Consider the following 20,186-nt stretch of genomic DNA (forward strand, 5'->3'; position numbering starts at 1 on the left):
CAGCTCAAAATGAGGCTTAGTAGCGTATGTGGCCTCCACGTGCCTGTATGACCTCCCTACAATGCCTGGGCATGCTCCTGATGAGGTGGCTGATGGTCTCCTGAGGGATCTCCTCCCACACCTGGACTAAAGCATCCCTGAACTCCTGGATAGTCTGTGGTGCAACGTGGCGTTGTTGTATGGAGTGAGACATGATGTCCCAGATGTGCTCAATTGGATACAGGTCTGGGGAACGGGCAGGCCAGTCCATAGCATCAATGCCTTCATCTTGCAGGAACTGCTGACACACTCCAGCCACATGAGGTCTAGCATTGTCTTGCATTAGGAGGAACCCAGGGCCAACCACACCAGCATATGGTCTCACAAGGGTTCTGAGGATCTTGTCTCGGTACCTAATGGCAGTCAGGCTACCTCTGGTGAGCACATGAGGGCTGTATGGCCCCCTAAAGAAATGCCACCCCACACCATTACTGACCCATTGCCAAACCAATCATGCTGGAGGATGTTGCAGGCAGCAGAACGTTCTCCACGGCGTCTCCAGACCCTGTCACGTCTGTCACATGTGCTCAGTGTGAACCTGCTTTCATCTGTGAAGAGCACAGGGCACCAGTGGCGAATTTGCCAATCTTGGTGTTCTCTGGCAAATGCCAAACATCTTGCACGGTATTTGGCTGTAAGCACAACCCCCACCTGTGGACATCGGGTCCTCATACCACTCTCATGGAGTCTGTTTCTGACCGTTTGAGCAGCCACATGCACATTTGTGGCCTGCTGGAGGTCATTTTGCGGGGCTCTGGCAGTGCTCCTCCTGTCCCTCCTTGCACAAAGGCGGAGGTAGCGGTCCTGATGCTGAGTGGTTGCCCTCCTACAGCCTCCTCCAACGTCTCCTGATGTACTGGCCTGTTTCTTGGTAGCGCCTCCATGCTCTGGACACTACGCTGACAGACACAGCAAACCTTCTTGCCACAGCTCGCATTGATGTGCCATCCGGGATGAGCTGCACTACCTGAGCCACTTGTGTGGGTTGTAGACTCCATCTCATGCTACCACTAGAGTGAAAGCACTGCCAGCATTCAAAAGTGACCAAACCATCAGCCAGAAAGCATAGGAACTGAGAAGTGGTCTGTGGTCACCACTTGCAGAACCACTCCTTTATTGGGGATGTCTTGCTAACTGCCTATGCTTTCCACCTGTTGTCTATTCTATTTGCACAACAGCATGTGAAATTGATTGTCAATCAGTGTTGCTACCTAAGTGGACAGTTTGATTTCACAGAAGTGTGACTGACTTGGAGTTACATTGTGTTGTTTAAGTGTTCCCTTTATTTTTTTTGAGCAGTGTACATTAGCTGAATAATTGTATTTTTCTGGGCTATTTAGATTTTCTTGCTGGAAAAAGCAAATCTCTGAGCAATATTGTACACCTACAATTTACCATTTGGAAAATGAAATGATAAATAATAGATATATAAGAAAAGTATTGTTTATTCAAATCTTTTAATTATGTTGCCTATACAACGTGTCAATTCCACATGAATCAGCACGTTACTGATTTGCCTTTCCTTTTTTAAGGGTCCACCGGGAGGTGGAGGGCCACCTGGAACACCCATCATGCCTAGTCCAGCAGGTAGTTAACTTTAATGGGGGAATGGATACAGCAATAATTTAACGTTTGCTTAACTTTTCAATAGCTATTGTCAGAATTCTCAACCACTGTATACTCTTAGTAAATTCTAGATATCCTTAGTTTACATGAATAGAACACACAATATTATTTATATATCAGCCATACTCTCAATCCGGAAGAGAATTCCTTAATTTTCCCAGCAATGACACAAATTGTTATGGCTTCCTGTATCAGTTAGTTAAAGTAATTTAAAAGCTTAAATATAAGTGAATACACTGAGACTTTACCAACAAACTTTAAAAACTCATCCTATATTCTTATTGTTGCTCTGCACCCTTTTGTATTTCATAAATAAAATGCATACATGTTATTACAATCTAAGAAGGACCTCTCTGCCATTAATCCAACAAATTCTCTTACTTAAAGGTATATAGGTAGTTCTCAACTTACGACTACAATTGAGCTCAAAATTTCTGTTGTTAAGCAAGTTTTGCCCCATTTTATGACTTTTCTTGCCACAGTTGTTAAGTGAATCACTGCAATTGATAAGTTAGTAACACAGTTGTTAAGTGAATCTGGATTCCCCATTGACTTTGCTTGTCAAAGGTGATCACATGACCTTGGGACACAGCAACAGTCATAAATACGAACCAGTTGCCAATCATCTGAATTTTGATCAGATGATTATGGGGATGCTGCAAAGGTTGTAACTGTGAAAATCAGTCATGTCACATTTTTCAGTGCCATTGTAACTTTGAATGGTCACTAAATGAACTGTTATGAATTGAGGACTACCTGAACTTCATGGCCATTTTGAAAGTTAAAATCTTACCTCATAATGTCACTGTTCTTTCTCTAAGCAAAATAAAGTACTTAATCATGACTCAGGAAAACATCTGTGCTCTTTTACTCAGTGACCTAGATTCTAATCTATAGTTATTACTTTGCAATAAATGTCTGTTATTGATGGCTGTAGATCTTGTGAAGTGTTTTATAGAACATTAATAGACAGTTGAAAAGCACGACTGGAATGTCTTTTGTTAAAGATAAAAGTTAATTATTTTCACTGATTTCATTGAAAGTACTTGGCATTTTTATTTTCAGATTCAACCAACTCTGGAGATAACATGTACACTTTAATGAATGCAGTACCTCCTGGAGCCAACAGACCTAATGTAAATAACAGGAATAAATACATACATTTGAATTTATACATGACTCCCCAAATCCAAAATTGTAATAATTGTATGTTCTAATCTATCTATCTATCTATCTATCTATCTATCTATCTATCTATCTATCTATCTATCTATCTATCTATTACAGAGATACCATAGTCATTTTCTCAACCTCTTTCTTTAGTATGTTCTGTGAGTTGTATTTTCTCTATCATATTTTCTCCTCTTTGTTACAAATTATTTATTAACATTTTTGGAGTATGATGCATTTGCCCTTTTTGCAGTTTCCAATGGGACCAGGGTCAGATGGTCCAATGGGTGGATTAAGTGGAATGGATTCACATCATATGAATGGATCATTAGGTAAGAATATAATCTGCCTTTTTAAATCCTGTGCTAAAATATATTGAACTTTTTCATTACTTTTTCAAATTTTTTCGGCAGTTAGAAGTTATAAATAAAGATGACGTCCCTAAATTAGAAAAAATAAGTCAGAGGATTATGAAAGGGACATCTTTTAAATTATAGATTTTATTATCTATGCTTTGTATGTTATCTTTTGCACATATTGAGAAGGGAGGAAGTTGAAGTTTTTCTCCTCATCCTGTTGGCTTCAATAGCCATCAATTATGGTAACCTTGTGAGGGCTGGATTTTTGGGATGCCGTAGGTCAGGTGTGTCAAACTCAATTTTATTGAGGGCCAGTCAGGGTGGCAAAGGGCTGCAGAAGGCCGTCGTGGCTGAAATTGGGACGCTGGCTGAGCTCCATTTTTGCTAGCAGAGGAACTGCAGGCTGGTCCTTTGCTATTTCCAGGCCGGCCCCATGGGCCATACCTAAGGACTCCATAGGCCAAATTCTGCCTGCGGGCCTTGAGTTTGTCACCCCTGTTATGATGTGATGGTTCTGCTTCCTCCAGGGCAAGCAATTCCAATCAATGTTTTGAAGAAAAGGTTCAGCCTGGGCCAATCAATAAGATTTATACTTTTGTTTTCTCTCAGTTAGACTACTGCAATTCACTCAACATTTTGGGACTGCCCTCAAAATGACCTGGAAATTCTAGATAGCATAAAAAAGATATTAACTGTTGTCCTTGCTAGCCTATAAAGCATCTATTTCATGAGAGCTACTTTGTTTGGCGACAGATTTCAGTTCAAGAAGTTGATCCTTAGTTTACCACCTTAGTTTACCACCTTCTTTGGAAAGAATCTAAATAGGCTGGCCAGAACAGAAAGCTGCAGCTCCCCATTCTGAAAGTGGTCAAGGGATTGGCTTTCTCAGCAGGAGCCAGCTCACTCTGGAATAGTTCATTGTGTCAGGTGAGGCTAACCTCCATCCTTTTAGCCACCAGCCATCCTCTTCCACTGAGCTTTTAGGAATTGAGTTTAAGTGGAAGCATGCAGCAGCCTTTAAAAAATACTTAATGATTTAGCATTTATAATTTTTATGGATGTATTTAATTGAACTACTATAAGACCTCCTGATTTCTTTGACTAGGCAGCATATAAATAATTGTAATAGCAGGCATGCTAACATCATTGGAAAAGGCATATAAACATTATTTGAATAATACTATTTGAGATAGTGCCATCAGTACAAGCGCAGCATGAAATACAATTACATAAAACCTATTCTTCATGTAGTTTGGGATTACATAGAGCATTATTCCTTACATTCTTGTAACCTCTTAGGTTAGGATTTCTAAAAATGTATTTATTTCAATTCTTCAGAAAGCAATCTGAAAAAGAACTAGGGTCTCAGACATGAGCCACAGTGGCACAATAGTTAGAGTACACTACTGCAGGCTACTTCTGTTGACTGCCAGCTGCCTGCAGTTTGGCAGTTCAAATCTCACTTGGCTCAAGATTGACTCAGCCCTTCATCCTTCCAAGGTTGGTAGAATGAAATTGTTGGGAGCAATATGCTGACTCTAAACCACTTAGAGAGAGCTGTAAAGCAGTATATAAGTCTAAGTGCTATTGCTATGAGAGCACGTGAGACCTCTAAATCTAAAATCATTAGCGTGGCAAAATGAAAATGTTTTAAGAGTTAACTGAATGGATGCATTGTTTAAATTGATTTAATTAAACTGAGGTTTCTTTTTTAATTTAAGGCTCAGGAGACATGGACAGTATCTCCAAAGTAAGTATAAATTTCATTTTTAACATTGCTTTTCCCCTAAACAAAAGGACTGTTAAAATACCTGTTTTAAAATGAAAATGGTTATGCTGATTTTGAAGGTATTCCCAAATTTCCTAACAACAGAAATCTTAATGTATACATTGTTTCTATCTGTGGCTCATGATCTAAAACCTAATTTTCAGTTTACTACTACATTTGTGTCTCAAACCATAGAAATGTAGATATGAATGAGCCTTCATTCTAAAAAAGGTATAAAGGTATAAATTAAAATACTTGCATTTTTCCAAGTGTTTTTCCTTGACTTATAAGGGTTTCCTCCTTAAACTATGGGTGATTCTGGCTAAAGTTTGTTCTTTTCTTCTTAAAATTCATAGTTGTTCTTTTCAAAGAATTCCTGCATACATATTCATCACCTTATTCCTTTTCAGGAAAACGACACAATGCAGAACAGAAGCAAGGACTAGTCAAATAAATTAAGAGGATCAGCTAAAAAGAAGAAAATTGTTAACAATTAGTTTTAGGCCTAAACTCTCACTATATACTTCTTGGACATTTCATTCTTATTTCCTGCACATCCATATAGTTCCATTATCATGACATTTGGGTATTCAGTCAATTATACTACATGTCTGCATGCAAAAATATATATTACTGTACCCAGCCAACATTTTGCTGTCACCATAAGCATTCCTTGCACATTTATCTTCAACAAACAAGGAGACACTCACTTCCCTGCTCAGTGTTGAACTATGTATTAAGCATTCAATTTATTTTCACAAATGCCTTACTTCCTTTATATACTGCTGTTAACATTTTCAGCAATCAACATCCAGTCAATATTTATGAAAAACATTTCATAATTTAAGCATATTTACTTTATTACATTCTTTAAATCAACAAACATATAGTGAAATTTCTTTCTCACATTCATACATTCTCAATGATTTGCTGAAAAGCAAAAATCTGGTCTGTAAACCACTCTTATAATAAAACCATGCAGTTCTTAACAGATTTGTTCATTATCACCTCTTTAAATCCAAATTCTGCCATATGCTTCTCTAGGCACACTTAAACAAATCCCCCATAGTTTTTGTATCAGTTCCTGCTATATTTTCTTTTGTGTAATGAAATAATAATAACAGGATATTCAATAAGTTATACAGCCACTTCATGAGGAAACCATATCCATGTTTTAACATTTCTCCTATTAACTATTTATACCTGCAGCTGTACCATTTTCAGCATCCTTATGGCATTTATAAATTCATTTTAATACATTTTGTCTTAGATATTATTTTAATCCCATTCATTTTTACATATATATCTTACTTAGTCCTCCTTACAGAATTTCAAAACCAATGTTAATATCTGTTAACATTTTCTCTTCTATTCATCTTAAACCACTTTTGCTCTCTTTGACTCTGTACTTAAAGCTTTCTTTTTTTCCATTTCCATTTCTCTCATTCTCATTTTATGCAACATTCTCAAGTGCATTTTCCTCATCCAATCATCCTCTTTGCATAAGCATAATTCCACACATATCTGTAATGCTGTAATATAACTATTCTTACTTTGATTTCATCTTCTTTCCATCATTCTCTTGGGAAATTAATCTGTCTTCTAATGGTTTTTACATATAGGTTCCTGTTTCCATTCTTGTATTCATTTTTACTTTTACTTTCATTCATTTACTTTCATTTTCATTTTTTACTCTACCATAATTTTCTTCCAAAATCTATTCTCTGATTTTGGAAACAAAATCATGTTTCTTGTTCTGTTCTACCACAATCTTTAGAAAAAGAAAGTTAAATTGAAAACAGCTATACAGGATTGAAAAACTTTTTCAGAACTATTGAATACAACTTTTGCAATCTCTGACTGATCAGTTAAGAGATGATGGATTGGTTTCATGTAATCTCTGTACATCTGTCAGCATTTCAATGCTAAGAGGAATGAAAATGTCATGGTTGGCTTCAGAACAGTTCTTAGGTTTGGCACTTCAGCCTTGCTCATGACTTTGTGATTTTTGCCAAAGTTATAATACGGACATGAAACTGGGCTTAAATAATACATACAGGTGTACAAGAGGAACCTTTCCCCACTCAGTGTATTTAGACAGACTGGCAAATATAAGATAATCCCTATTGAATGTGTGTTTCTCTCACGCTTGAGAATGTGGGCATTGTACTTGTGGGTGAAAGAAAAGTACCTCTCATGGGATGCTTTTAAAAAGTTTAATATGATTTATGCTTTTGATTTCCTTTCTTTGTTTTCCAAATAGAATTCTCCAAGTAATATGAGTATGAGCAATCAGCCTGGGACCCCTCGAGATGATGGTGAAATGGGGGGTAACTTTCTAAATCCTTTTCAGAGTGAAAGTGTAAGTACTTTATTTTTTTAATCTGGTTGTTCTGCTAGATATACAGCTCTACCTCATCATTTTAGGTGTTGCCGTGTATAATAATATTTATGAATTCCTGTACCCATAATAGATTAAGGGCTGTATGTTTAATGTGGAAAGAAATCAAGTTATTAAAACTTCTTTTGATATTTGTTAAGCTTGTTTTGCAGTTTCCATTGCTATTGCCTATAGTATTACTAGGAATGATACATACACGATACATTTGCTTCGTATGCTGATTATAGTAAGATAACTCTGAACATATTTATTAGCATCATAGAATGATGGAGGTAGAAGGATTCACAAAAATCATTTGGGTGGGTAAGAAGACCAATTAAATGATCTTCTGGAGGTACCTGTCCCAGCCGCTTTTTTCAACTTCCACAATCTTCTTAAATCATTTTTGTACAGTATTTATGGCCACTAAGTTTTTCTGAATTTTTAAATGAAAATCTAGGTATACAATATTGTAAAACATGTGAATGAGTGCTACAAGGTTTACTTTTCAGTAAATGGACGTACAGTTATTATATATTATATATATTTCTGCATTCAAAGTTAATTCTGATGTTCCAACAAATTTGAACCTATATCAAAGAAGATAGGGCAATCAACTGCCCAAGAAGTATGTAATAGTAATAAATTGAAATTTCTTTCCTCATTCTTTTATTTATCAATAAACAAAAATAAAAACTATAACAGTGGTAATATAAGGAAAAATCTGTTTTTTTGCCTATGTTATCACTTGTATTATTATTTTGTTAAAAAATAAAAAGTATGATGTGCACTTATAAGCACTAATTTCAATTTTTCTAAATAAAAATTGATATAATTTCACATAATTGTAGTAATAATTTTCCATTTTATCTACTTTACTCATGTTAAATGTATTCTGTTAATTTACATTTCATCTGAAGATCTTACTGAATCAGGAGGGCCAGTATGAAAGATGTTTTGTTTGAAATATAGCTCATTTTTAGAGGTTCTTTTTTTCTCAATGTATTGAAATAATTGATAGCCTCACAATTTCTTCCACAAAACATTTAGCTAACATTGGGCTAAATATTCTGCATAACATTTCCCGAGTTGATCCTTAGAATACATTTAAAAGAACAACAGGGGATATATATTTCCATGTTGTAGGTTAGAACAAATTTACCCAGTTTGAGGTTATAAAGACAGAAAAAGAATCAGAAATGTATATGGCATAATAAGCAGCAGAACCAAATTAAAATAAATGATACATGTCATATTAAATTATATCTTCCCCATGGATTCAATTATTGTATGGAAAGGATAATAATGATCAGGTAGTTTCCAAACAATGAAATGGAAATAATATTCTGAGCAATAGTTTTTAGAATTAATTTGTTTAGGCCAACTAGTGTTTATTAAGATATATTTTTGCCAACTACTTATTTATGACACTTTAAAATATACTTGATTTTGGAAGAGTTATTTGATTCATATTTAATTCTAAATAAAATAACACTTGCCCATCAGTCTATCAACAATTTTGTTCTAAATGAAATGTTGTTAGAATTAACAACTTACTACAGATAGAGTAGTATTACTCTAAGTAGACATTCTTATTACTGTTTGAATTAAGATGTTCAAAAAGTTCTTGAATTAAAACCAAATATTAATATTCTAATAGAATAAAATGGGATATAAATCAATTTATAGTTTACAAATGTTCTTATTCTTGGTAAGCCAGATACATATCACATTATGTTAAATTGTTATGTTAAATTAGGAGTAGTAGTCATATGTTAAGTTGTTATTATTAATCATGATACTTGCATTTCATGTTCACTATTAATATCTTGGTAAATGAGTTGTAGCTAAAATGTGGATTCCTATTTTTCAGTATTCCCCCAGCATGACAATGAGTGTGTGATCCAAAACCAAGTTTCTTCGTGAAGGCTGCACTGAGTTGGCCCTCTCCAGAGAGCTACTAAAGAAGAAAAAAAATATTCATCCCTGTGTACAGTTTAACAGAAAAGATTTCTGCCACATTTGGACCCACCATTATTTTCCATCCATCTTCCCTGTCTTGTGAAGAAAGTGGGTCTTGATCTGATTTCAGCTATAATATGTGGCATATCAGAGCTGCCCAAGACTGAACTGCAAACAATTATCTGTGTATGTATATGTAGGGATAGGTGTATGTATGTGTGTGTTAAATATGAGCACATACATATATAGACCTGCAGGACGTTGTAAAATATCACATGACATCTTAAGTAGAAATAAGAAATAGGGACTTTTATTCCATCTTTTTTACGTTTACATTTTATCTTTCAAAAGAACTGCTTCCTTCTTCCCATCCAACCTGTTTTGCGCTGTGTATCACTGCTTTGTAAGTTATTTTTTAAAAAATGATCTCAGATACATTCTGTTTTTGTCATTGTCAGCCATCATGGTTAGGAATAAAATTGCTTATTAGAGGGCTTTCATAAAGTTTTATTTAATACCAGTAATCATGTGAATTGAAGACTACACTTACTCAAGAAAAAAAAAAAATTAAGTGTGTTAAACTTGTTCTTTGCCTTCCTGAAATTGAGAAAGAAAGAAATTAGAAGAATTTTGTGCCCTACTTCTTAATATATGTCTATTACTGCTATACTAAACATATTTGCATGGTGGTAAACGTTGAAACAAGTTTACTCCCAAGTTATATGTTGAAGACTAGGATGCATATCCTTTAATATTTGCTGTCAAGGTATGACTGAGTTTAGCTCAACTTTTTGATCTATGCAGAGAAATACAAAATACTTGTTGGGCTTTGATTAAAGTGCTAGAGCATCGAGGAATAAAATTGGCAGGATTCCAATGTTGGGGAAATACTTAGTATGATCTTCCACAGGTATTCTAATTATAATTAAAACAGTTATACATTATATCATAATCTCCCAAGATTTCATATGCATACTCAAATTATTTCATATGCCAAAGTGAAAGAGACACAAGTTACTTTCCCTCATTATACATACTCGCTTTATCTCCATCTCACTATCTATACTTTACCATCAATATTATTAAACCACTTTGGATGTTTCTAAAGGTCCTATATAATCTTAATGATCAGTAAATTCGTTACATAAACTTTTAATGTAGGGTATATGGTATTTCATCTGCTGCATCAAAAACAAAAGCAGCTATTAATCTAAAAATAATTTTAATTGGCTTTATATTAAAAGACCATGGTGAATTTCATCCAATATCCTTTTTTCTTGAGTTTCAAATAACTCAAAAATTTAAGGTGCTTTATATGAGGAAAGCATGATGATTTCCCCATCCTGTTTTTGGAAAGTAAATGACGTGTGAAAAATTAGCTATTTTATATTTATTCCTATTTTCAATTTTGCTATAATGTTTGGTAATTCCCATACAGTAGCAGCTTCCATTATCTGCATATCTTGTACTGTAACTTTTTCATTTACTTCCATAAATGTGGTAGTAAATTTGCTGCCTACAAGAATTTCCACCTATAAGAAGTAACAAAGAATTTTACAACAATTGCAATCTATCCAAATATACTTCCTGCTGAAATTGCAATGAGAGAATAGTTGAATAAGAAGCAGTTTTTAATCTGGATTTTTTTTAAAAGGGTGAGGGGATATCGTTCTTTAAATTTTATGCTAGTATTAAAGAAAACTTAGGGCGGTATCCAGTCATGTCATTCCAGGCAAGATAGAATCCACCAGTGGAACATGTTTCCTCTCACTTACCAACCATCAAATCTGCTCTAGAGGTTTAGGAAATCATATAGAGCAAAATTAGATTGTACCAAGAAAGTAGAAAAAGGGAAATGAAGTTCCAACATGGAAGCAAAACATGATACTTAACAAAGCTCTTAAGTATCACCATTGCTTCTAAATTAACCTTGAAGAGCTGAGTAAAGTTGCTATGTGTAATCTAACACATGTTTATATTTTTACAAAATTTAATCTATGACTCCAAAATGTTTTATTTCCATTTTATTGAACACTTGGAACAAGACAATAATTCTATTTAGTATCCAGTGATGTTGTTTTCCTCAGAAAAGCTTTTTGATTCGACCAAACCTTCCATGAATGCAGTGAGGAAAGAGATTGTGTCTATTCTTCAAAACGTATTCCAGAGAATTGAAAACAATGGGAAGCAGGCCCTTTCTCTCCCTTTTGTTTATGGGAACTTCTGCTGGAATAAAGTGTCTTCTCTGAATTGAAGGGCAGTTTTGGATATGATTCCTTAACCCTAATACTTAGTTTTTCAGATACTCATTTTATGCATGTAAAAATCTCTGTGCCTAATTTTTCCAGTAACTCATTTCCAGTACATCACAAAATGATAACTATGAATGCTGTGCACATAATATCTAATGACAATGCTAGTTATACATTGTATTTTTGTTTAGATTATTCTGTATGTTCTAGTAAATTATTTATAGAATTTGGCAATATGAAGAACAAAATTAAAATAGATAATTGATTTTCAGTTATTGATTTATTTCTCTCATGTTAAAGTTCCACATGTACTGTGTGTGGTGTAATCCTATATGAATTTAATGCCGTGATTTTAATTCCCACCCCCAGAAGAGTGCATTTAGAACAATTAAGATGAACTTATATTTTACCTTGGGGATTTTTAATGAAATTACTCCAAAAGCCAAATGAAAATGGTTCACAAAATATGATATATATCAGCTTCCTTTTGTATCCTGCTTAAAAATATTCCTCAACAAAATCAAATTTATTCCTACCTCTATCTCTTTAGAAATATTCTGAAAACTTTGCTAGAAGTTACTGAAAAATGATAAGTATGTAAATTAAAATTGATTTCATAGCCTGGAGCATTGTGTGTATTTGTGTGTATATGTGTGTGTGTGTGTATACACACACAGAGAGAGATACACAAACACACATACAAATTTAAAATCCCAGAAATAGATTTGGTATCAAGTAAACATACAGGCTATAATCCATTTTAGTAATTCCTACATAAAATGTTTTAACATTAATTTAAATGTTTGCTTTAAAATCAAATCAAGGGTGATTGAATTTAGTGCGGTTTTTTTTATTCTCACAACTTGTTGCACACATAGGTTCAGAAAAGGTGGTATGATTTCCTTTACCTCGCTTTCGCCAAGTCCTATGCTTCAGCCACAATGACAGAAAAGGAAATGGTCCTTCGTGCTTCTAAGTCACAGTAACCAATTAGTTGGAAGACTCATTTTTGCCTGATTCATCAGATTATCATCAGCTGAACCTTTGGTTGCCACTATCCTGGCCTGATTGGTGCACCCCAAATCATTTCTTATCTCTATACTAGATTCTAGTGAAAAAAATAAATGTAGAACAGCTGACATCCAAAAGCACCTGATTTAGTTATTAGGTGCTTTTAGTTAAAGCTGTTTCTAACTGACCTTTTTGTTTTTAAGAAAAATAATATAATGCTGATTTAATATGCATATTTCAATCCAGTTACAATGGGCTGGCTCACGTGTAATGCAATGGGCTGGTTCACGTGTAATGCCAAGCAATCAAATCCTAATTCCTTAAAATCCTGGTTTATAAGGCAAGCACAAATGATACTCTTAATATAACAGCCATAAATGATTTTCTGAAACTCAGAATTAACCTAGTAAGTAAAAAATGCCATGAAAAGAAGAGAGGAAGGAATAAGGACATGGCTTGCCTATGTAGCACCAAACAATTAATGATATACCAAATCCTTTTGAAAACAGGAATGTAAATTAATCATAGCTATAACAAGAGTGACTATTTGGTTAATAAGAGTAGCTGTTTTGTATCTATCGATTACAACCTAGCATCAGAACTCAAAACTCAGTTGACTAAAATTACTATGTATCACAATTGTGATTATATGTCAATATGCTGGATGTAACAAAACTATGAAATTAGATGGTGAATTTCTTGAAGAGGATTAAGTTGTACATTTTTATTCTTTTACATTGGTGTCACACATTCTTGCCAATAAATATTGCACTGATTTTTTATGAGTCCTAATGTATTATATATTTATTCCCTGATTTCCCTTTTGAAGAAACTCATTTTATTGTGGGCAGACCTGGCATATAGGTTTTAACAACAGTATCTCCATGATATAGGGTGATCTGGAAAAAGTTTTTTAAAAAGTATATTTTCATGCAATTCATCAGAAATTATTGCACAACTTAAGCCTTCATTCCAGTTGACAGTACACTGGAATTTTAAGTGTGACTAGTGAATAGAAATGTGTATGTTAACTCTTTTAGTACATTAAATATTTTTAAAAAAACAAGATGAAGCTTAAGTATTTCAAATTACAATTTAGTATCAAAATAGAAAATTTCATATTTCCAGTTTGAATATGATGTAAAATTATTAATGTGATTATATAAATGCTTCTTTAAATGTTCTGATGTGCATATGGAGATCTATGCAAACACATGTTCTCTAATTCTTTCAATGCCAAGGAATACAATTAACGCATTTGCACATGGAACATTTCCTGACTCTTAAACAGATTGGTCAAGTCTTGCTTCTATAGAAAATTCCTTATTCTAAGTGAAGCTGGTATTTTTTTCATTGGAACTATCAACTATGACTTGTTTAAGTTCAAGGCTACTTCAATTAAGTTATCCAGTATTTGTGGCATTAAGATTGTATGCCTTTCCAAACAACAGCATTCTAGATAGGCAGGCAGTTAAACAAATTTGTTCACAGACACATATACTCACATATAAAATTAAAGGGGAAATTGAATTAATTTTAGACTTTATAGTGCTAAAGATTTTTAGTGCTATTCTTTTTTATTTGAACCAGAGACAAATTCTTTGTGTGCCTAATCACACTTGGCCAAGTATTCAGTATTAAATATGCTGATTTGACATCTTTAAAAGTTATTATTTTAAAAACTTAAGAATAATAATATTTATATACATTTAGACCATGTACAGTCTCAGTTTAATAAGAGCATTTGAAAGATTTCTAATTCTAATTTCTAATAATTCTATAGACATCCTGTGCAATTTCGATATTTCATTTTTAAAAGATTCAGAAAATAAATGGTTTCCCTTTTTAAATTAAGTTCACAACAACAAAATAGATTATAATTAAAATTAGGAAAGAATATGATCAGTTCATAATCAGAATAAATTCTGGACATTAGATTCCAATTGTACCACTGAAATATGTCAGTACTTAGAGGAGTTAATTTTTTCCTAATTTAATGTGTAGTGTAATCAGATCTCAAGGGCTTATGACCATACTTTGAATATCCATATGAGCATTTAGATTTTTTTTTAAATAAACCATTTACCATAATTTAGAAAAATGTATAATATAAAATTTGGCATGAGAAATAACGGTTATACATGCATTGGAATTTTTAGGATTAGTACTTAAGGCTTGTTTAATAAATTTGCCAATGATTGTTGTTACTTTCCAGTAAGATTTAATTTAGATGAACCTTGTCAAGCTAAAGCTAAATCCCACAATTTGAGTGGGAAAATTAGCTTTTATTTAATCACCTAGGATAACTACTATAGTTGCTATTTTTAGATCCTTGACCATTTCATTTAGTTGTCTTTATGTATATCTACTGAACAGATTTTGTTTTTTAGAAAATGGTTCTGGCTTTTGGAATTTTAAACATTTTTTGCACATTTAGAATTTTGTATTATAACAATATTGATAGAAACAGCATTTTCATGTATTTGCAAGTAAGAGGAAAGACTATAATACACTATACTGTTTACAATGCTATAGTATACTATACTATAGATTACTATGCTATAGTCTAGCAGAAATTTAGGGTTTTCCTACAATATAGGAAAATTAAGTAAAGTTTCAGCTTTCTATGTGGTGAGACATATTTAGAACATTTGAAGTACAAGGTTTTATTATATAACAAACCATGTGCATTTCTGCAACCAAGAGTAAGCAGCAAAACTTATTTTCAATGCTTGATATCAAAACTTATTTTCAATGCTTGCAGAAAAATTATTTGGTGAATCTATGCTTTATTTTTTACCTATATTCAGCAGGTAACAATATACACACACTCCAATGTTTAACATAGATCAAGAACTAATTTAGTTCATAAAATGGCTGTTACTTTCCCAAGGAATATATGTGTGTGTGTATGTATGCACACACATACACACACACACAACCTAAAAATTCTTGTGCATTTCTAATACTTCAAGACCTGCAATCTCTGAATATTAAAAGTCTTACCAATTTATAATCTCCAGTAGCAATAAATAGGTTTGAAACTTGCTAGTCTGTTAAACCATCAATTATAAAATTACAGAGTAATGAATGTACTGAATAAGACTGCTTTTATTATGTCATTGTCTGAAAGCAATGAAAATACCATGAAAGAGATTTTCAAGTACTTCTGTGGAGAAGCTGTTTTTATTTCCTCCTTTCATCAAAGTGCCCCTATACCACATCTTTCCTTGATCCGTTTCATATTGCATCATTCTGGTCTTTTTCAAAACAAGTGAAATATTGGTATTAAAAATTTCCACAGAAACAAGCTTGTTTCAATCTATTGTCCATTAATATATGGTACTGATTCTCTGTGTGTATTTTTACTGAAAGGAAACATCACACAAAGGTTAGAATATAAGAAATAGAGGAAAGAATTTGAAACTGTTGATATAAAATGGATGTGTACATGCTTATAATTCCATACCTAACAAATAAACCACTTGGGAAAACTATGTAAGGTATAATTTTTCTATTTTTTAAAAAATGTTAACAAAAAAAATGTTCAAGAGTGTTGATAAAGTATTAAGGCTTAGTAGGTGTTAGATCCATTTTGCTATGAAAGGTTAATGTATTATTGAAATCTGTACATTTCTTAGTTTCTCGCTTTAAACAAATTCCAAGACTTTCAGAGGTTATCCACGTTAAAAAAAATTCTTATATGAATTCATGACACTGAGATTCAGATTCTTAGAATTCAGGAAATAGCAGACAGGAATATGAGTTATGAATCCTCCCTTACATCCATAGTGGAACAGAACACAATATTCTATAGAGTGTAAAAACAGTATTTTGCAGAAATCCAATTACAATAAATAAAGCTGGCTTTTTCAATATTCAGAATGGATAGTGAAATTGCTAAAGGTAGTCCTCAACTTAGGACCACAATGGAGCCCAACATTTATGTTGCTACATAAGACAGTTAAGTGAGTTGTGCCCCATTTTATGACCTTTTTTTGCCATAATTGCTAAGCAATCGTTGCAGTTATGTGAACCGTGAAGTTGTTAAGTGAATCTGGCTTCCCCTATTGATTTTATCAGATTTCAGCTAGAAAGTTACAAATAGTTATCATATGACCCCAGGACAGTGCAACTGTCATAAAAACCAGTTGTCAAGAATTTCAATAATGTGACCATAGGGATGCTTCAATTATTATAAGTATGAAAACCAAAGTCATTTTTTCTTTTTTTTTCAGTGCCATTGTAACTTCAAACGGTAACTAAATGAATGGTTATAAGTCGAGGACTATCTGCACTTACAACTATATTTTAGTATGTTAATAAGAAATTAGGAGTTGGAATCAAAATACATCATCAATCAATGGGCAGAATCTCAGGGCTGCATATGGACCTTGAAGACACTATTTTGGTTACAGGTCCAACTATGTGTGACCAAATATAGTTTAGTAGAATTAATTATATTAATTTAGTTAAAATTGTCCTAGTCACAATTAATTTTTAGAATGTGACTAATAGTTTCAAAGTGTGTTCTTTATAAGTCGTATAACAAATTTATTGTAGTATAACTTGTACATTCAATCCATATAACGTATTAAAGAACCTACAGGTTTTATGAAATGTGTTCCAACTATATTTTAACCCCTCAACGGTTCTGTCCAGAAGTAAATTCTATTGTATGTATTTATAAGGTTTGCTGTAAAAAATGACTTTGCTTTAGGTATGTATGAATCTCATGGAAAGCTAGCTAATGAAAACATTCTGCTGTACATCTAAATGGTTTGTCTAGTAAACAAAAATTTAATCAAAATAAAAATTAGACAATACATAGTTTACAAGGCATGTCTGTTAATATGAGCAATATTCATATTGATTAAATAGAAACATTCTAGAGGCAAATAATAGGACTTAAGAATGGAATTTATTCCCAACTACAATACCTTGCAACATTAATATGAGATCACATATTAGCACAATGGTTTAATGAATTGAGAATATTCTTATACACTCACCTATTTTGTAGTGGTTTTCTGTAGCAATTTATTCCTCTATAAAGTTTTTAGACATTCTGTAAATTAAATACATTTTAAACAAATTTTAATTGAATTGTAATTCTAAAGTATTGAATACAATGGGGGATGCTAATAATCTTTTAGTCTGAGAGAGCTGAGCTTGATCATCTTTCCATATTCATTATAATTTTATCATAAACACATCATCTGTTTTTATCCAAATTGCTCTCATCTGTCTTCCAGTTTTTATTTATCAGCAACCACATATTCTTTTTTTATATATTTGGGATTGGCCCTTAGCAATTCATGTTGCTCTTCACTCACGTGCCCTTCAATCACGAAAGAGGAAAATTCCAGATCACAGAAGAAGTTTCACTGCTGTTTGATTTTTACAACAAAAAAATCAATCCAGCAATATTTCCTGTTATTTCCAACACACTGTGCATGTGTGTGTGTTTCAGCTTTGTTCGGGTATTTTCCCACATCATTGTAGCTGTGCTTTTAAAGTTGTAGCAACGTATCGGCAGAATCTCATCTGCCATCATCAGGCTTCTGTATTGTGTTCATCTGTGAGTCAGACTTTTACAGTGGTAAAAGTCTCACAGATGAACACAGTACTGACTCACAGACGAACACAATACAGAAGCCTGAAGATGGCAGATGAGATTCTGCCGAAACTTTGCTACAACTTTAAAAGCACAGCTACAATGACGTGGGAAAATACCCGAACAAAGCTGAATGCCATACATGTAAGTACTTCTATTAAAACTTATATAATATATATATATATATATATATATATTTTCTGATGTATAATATTTTCATATGTATAATATGTTTAGCACCCATTGTTTTTCAAAACAATTTCAGTACTATATACTTTGTAGGGATGAGTTAAGACAATTTAGAACAAATGGTTAAAATTCTCTCCAATATGCATTGTGTTAACATTATACTATTTCTATTTTTAGCAATCCCTCTCCTCCACCTTTTGTACTAAAAATGACAGGCTTTTGCTTCCTTTTAGTTAAAAGGAAACTTTTCTTCCTGACTTTACATACCACCAAGCATCTCATTCAGTATCCTATCACAGGTACAAGAAATACTATAAGACTGTGTGCATACAAAAATTGGCCTATTTTTGCAGTAATATATGTCTAAGTGACCTTTTGTACAGAATGTGAAACACTATTTAGAATACAGCATGTATGTATGTATGTAGATACATACACGTACCATTGTATATTACAGTATATGTATTTATACACATGCACATCATGCTCTCCCCCTGGTTTATCTGTTATTTTCAACTCTTGGATTAATTTGCCAAGATAATTCTAAACAAGAACCAGAGCATATAGATAAATCTTATCAAAGTGATTAAAATTTGAAGAAATACAAATTACAGCGGAATCAATAAACTTGGATTGTGGCAAACCAAATGGCAGCTAATGTAAAAGTTCTGGCCAGGCAAAATAAATTGTTGCAAGTATATTTTTTCCTGTTGGAGCATGTTAAATATTTTACTGCACAATTCTTTGAACATTAACTTTCTAAAGTGTGGCCTAATTTTGTGCAAGAAACCACACTTACAAATGACTTACTTTGCACCAGCTCAACTAATTGTCTGAAATGTCATTCAAGCCATAAATTCCTTTGAGATGTGTTTTTGTGCAATCAAGACCATTGTGGTCAAAGTCTTAGGTATAGACATTTTTTCACCATATACAGCTTGTATGTATATGCTTTGGCACATAACTGGACGTATTGTCTGGTCTTCGTTCCTTCCTTTCCTTCCTAGCAAGGTATGTAATTTCACCTAGTGTAGTGTAAATTTTATTTTGATCAAATCTTTCACAAACATATTCTTTGACAACAAGGAAGTGATACAGATACCTTGCAAGTAGATATGATGTCAAAACTAAAAGCTGAAAAGAGGCAGAAATGTTTTGGCATTAAATCTTTTTAAACTGTTCTAAATTTTAATTTAGTAAAAGTGTAATTTAGAGTTATGTGAAATGTCTGAACCAACTGGGAAGTTTTTGAAATAAATCACTCAGCAATCATTTTATAAAATTTAACTTCTAAATGCACTATGATTTATTACAAATATATATTTTCTTCTGCTTGCAAATATGGTTGTTCCATTTTGTGATAGGTTTTAAACTAAGGCAGTTAATTTTGTTGCACTGTGTCACTGCATGATTTCAGCAAGTGTACATATGTACCTGTGCAACATTATTTGGGGTTTTGTATTTGGATTTCAGTATTGATTATTTTTGTATTTTACTTTACCTGTATTGGAGTTCTTGTAGACATAATTTATACATATGATTTTAAAACTGTTTTGCAATTAAAGTCTTTAAATTGTAAAATTTTGTTGATGGAAACTCATTAAAATGGTATAAAATTATATTAACAATTGTGTTTTAATGCTTTCTGTATATAAAATGTATTTATCTGTTTTAATCGTGTTGTGTCTTGCAATTTTGGATACATTTTAGAATAAAGTTTCATTTTCCAAAATAAGTTGTATTTTAAAAGCTGTTTCTTTTAAAATTATATCCAGAAGTGGTCCTAACATTATTTTAAGTAACAGTAAAATAG

General features: G+C 32.9%; 1 protein-coding gene across 19 annotated transcripts in view; it reads left to right on the forward strand.

Moving 5' to 3' along the window:
* The window catches only part of SSBP2 (single stranded DNA binding protein 2), a 135,716-nt gene extending 122,364 nt beyond the window's left edge, over positions 1 to 13,352 (forward strand). For all 19 annotated transcript variants that reach the window (XM_087927088.1, XM_087927094.1, XM_087927103.1 and 16 more), the window contains 6 exons: positions 1,572 to 1,626; positions 2,731 to 2,801; positions 3,089 to 3,167; positions 4,916 to 4,944; positions 7,226 to 7,324; positions 9,216 to 13,352. In XM_087927088.1, the coding sequence (XP_087783214.1) occupies positions 1,572 to 1,626; positions 2,731 to 2,801; positions 3,089 to 3,167; positions 4,916 to 4,944; positions 7,226 to 7,324; positions 9,216 to 9,245 (363 nt within the window). In that variant the 3' untranslated portion in view covers positions 9,246 to 13,352. The remainder of the gene's footprint in view (positions 1 to 1,571; positions 1,627 to 2,730; positions 2,802 to 3,088; positions 3,168 to 4,915; positions 4,945 to 7,225; positions 7,325 to 9,215) is intronic.
* The last annotated feature ends 6,834 nt before the right edge of the window (positions 13,353 to 20,186 follow it).

Source organism: Pseudonaja textilis, chromosome 2, assembly GCF_049901715.1.
Source record: "Pseudonaja textilis isolate UNSWEBS1 chromosome 2, rPseTex1.2, whole genome shotgun sequence".
Classification (NCBI taxonomy): Eukaryota; Metazoa; Chordata; class Lepidosauria; order Squamata; family Elapidae; genus Pseudonaja; species Pseudonaja textilis.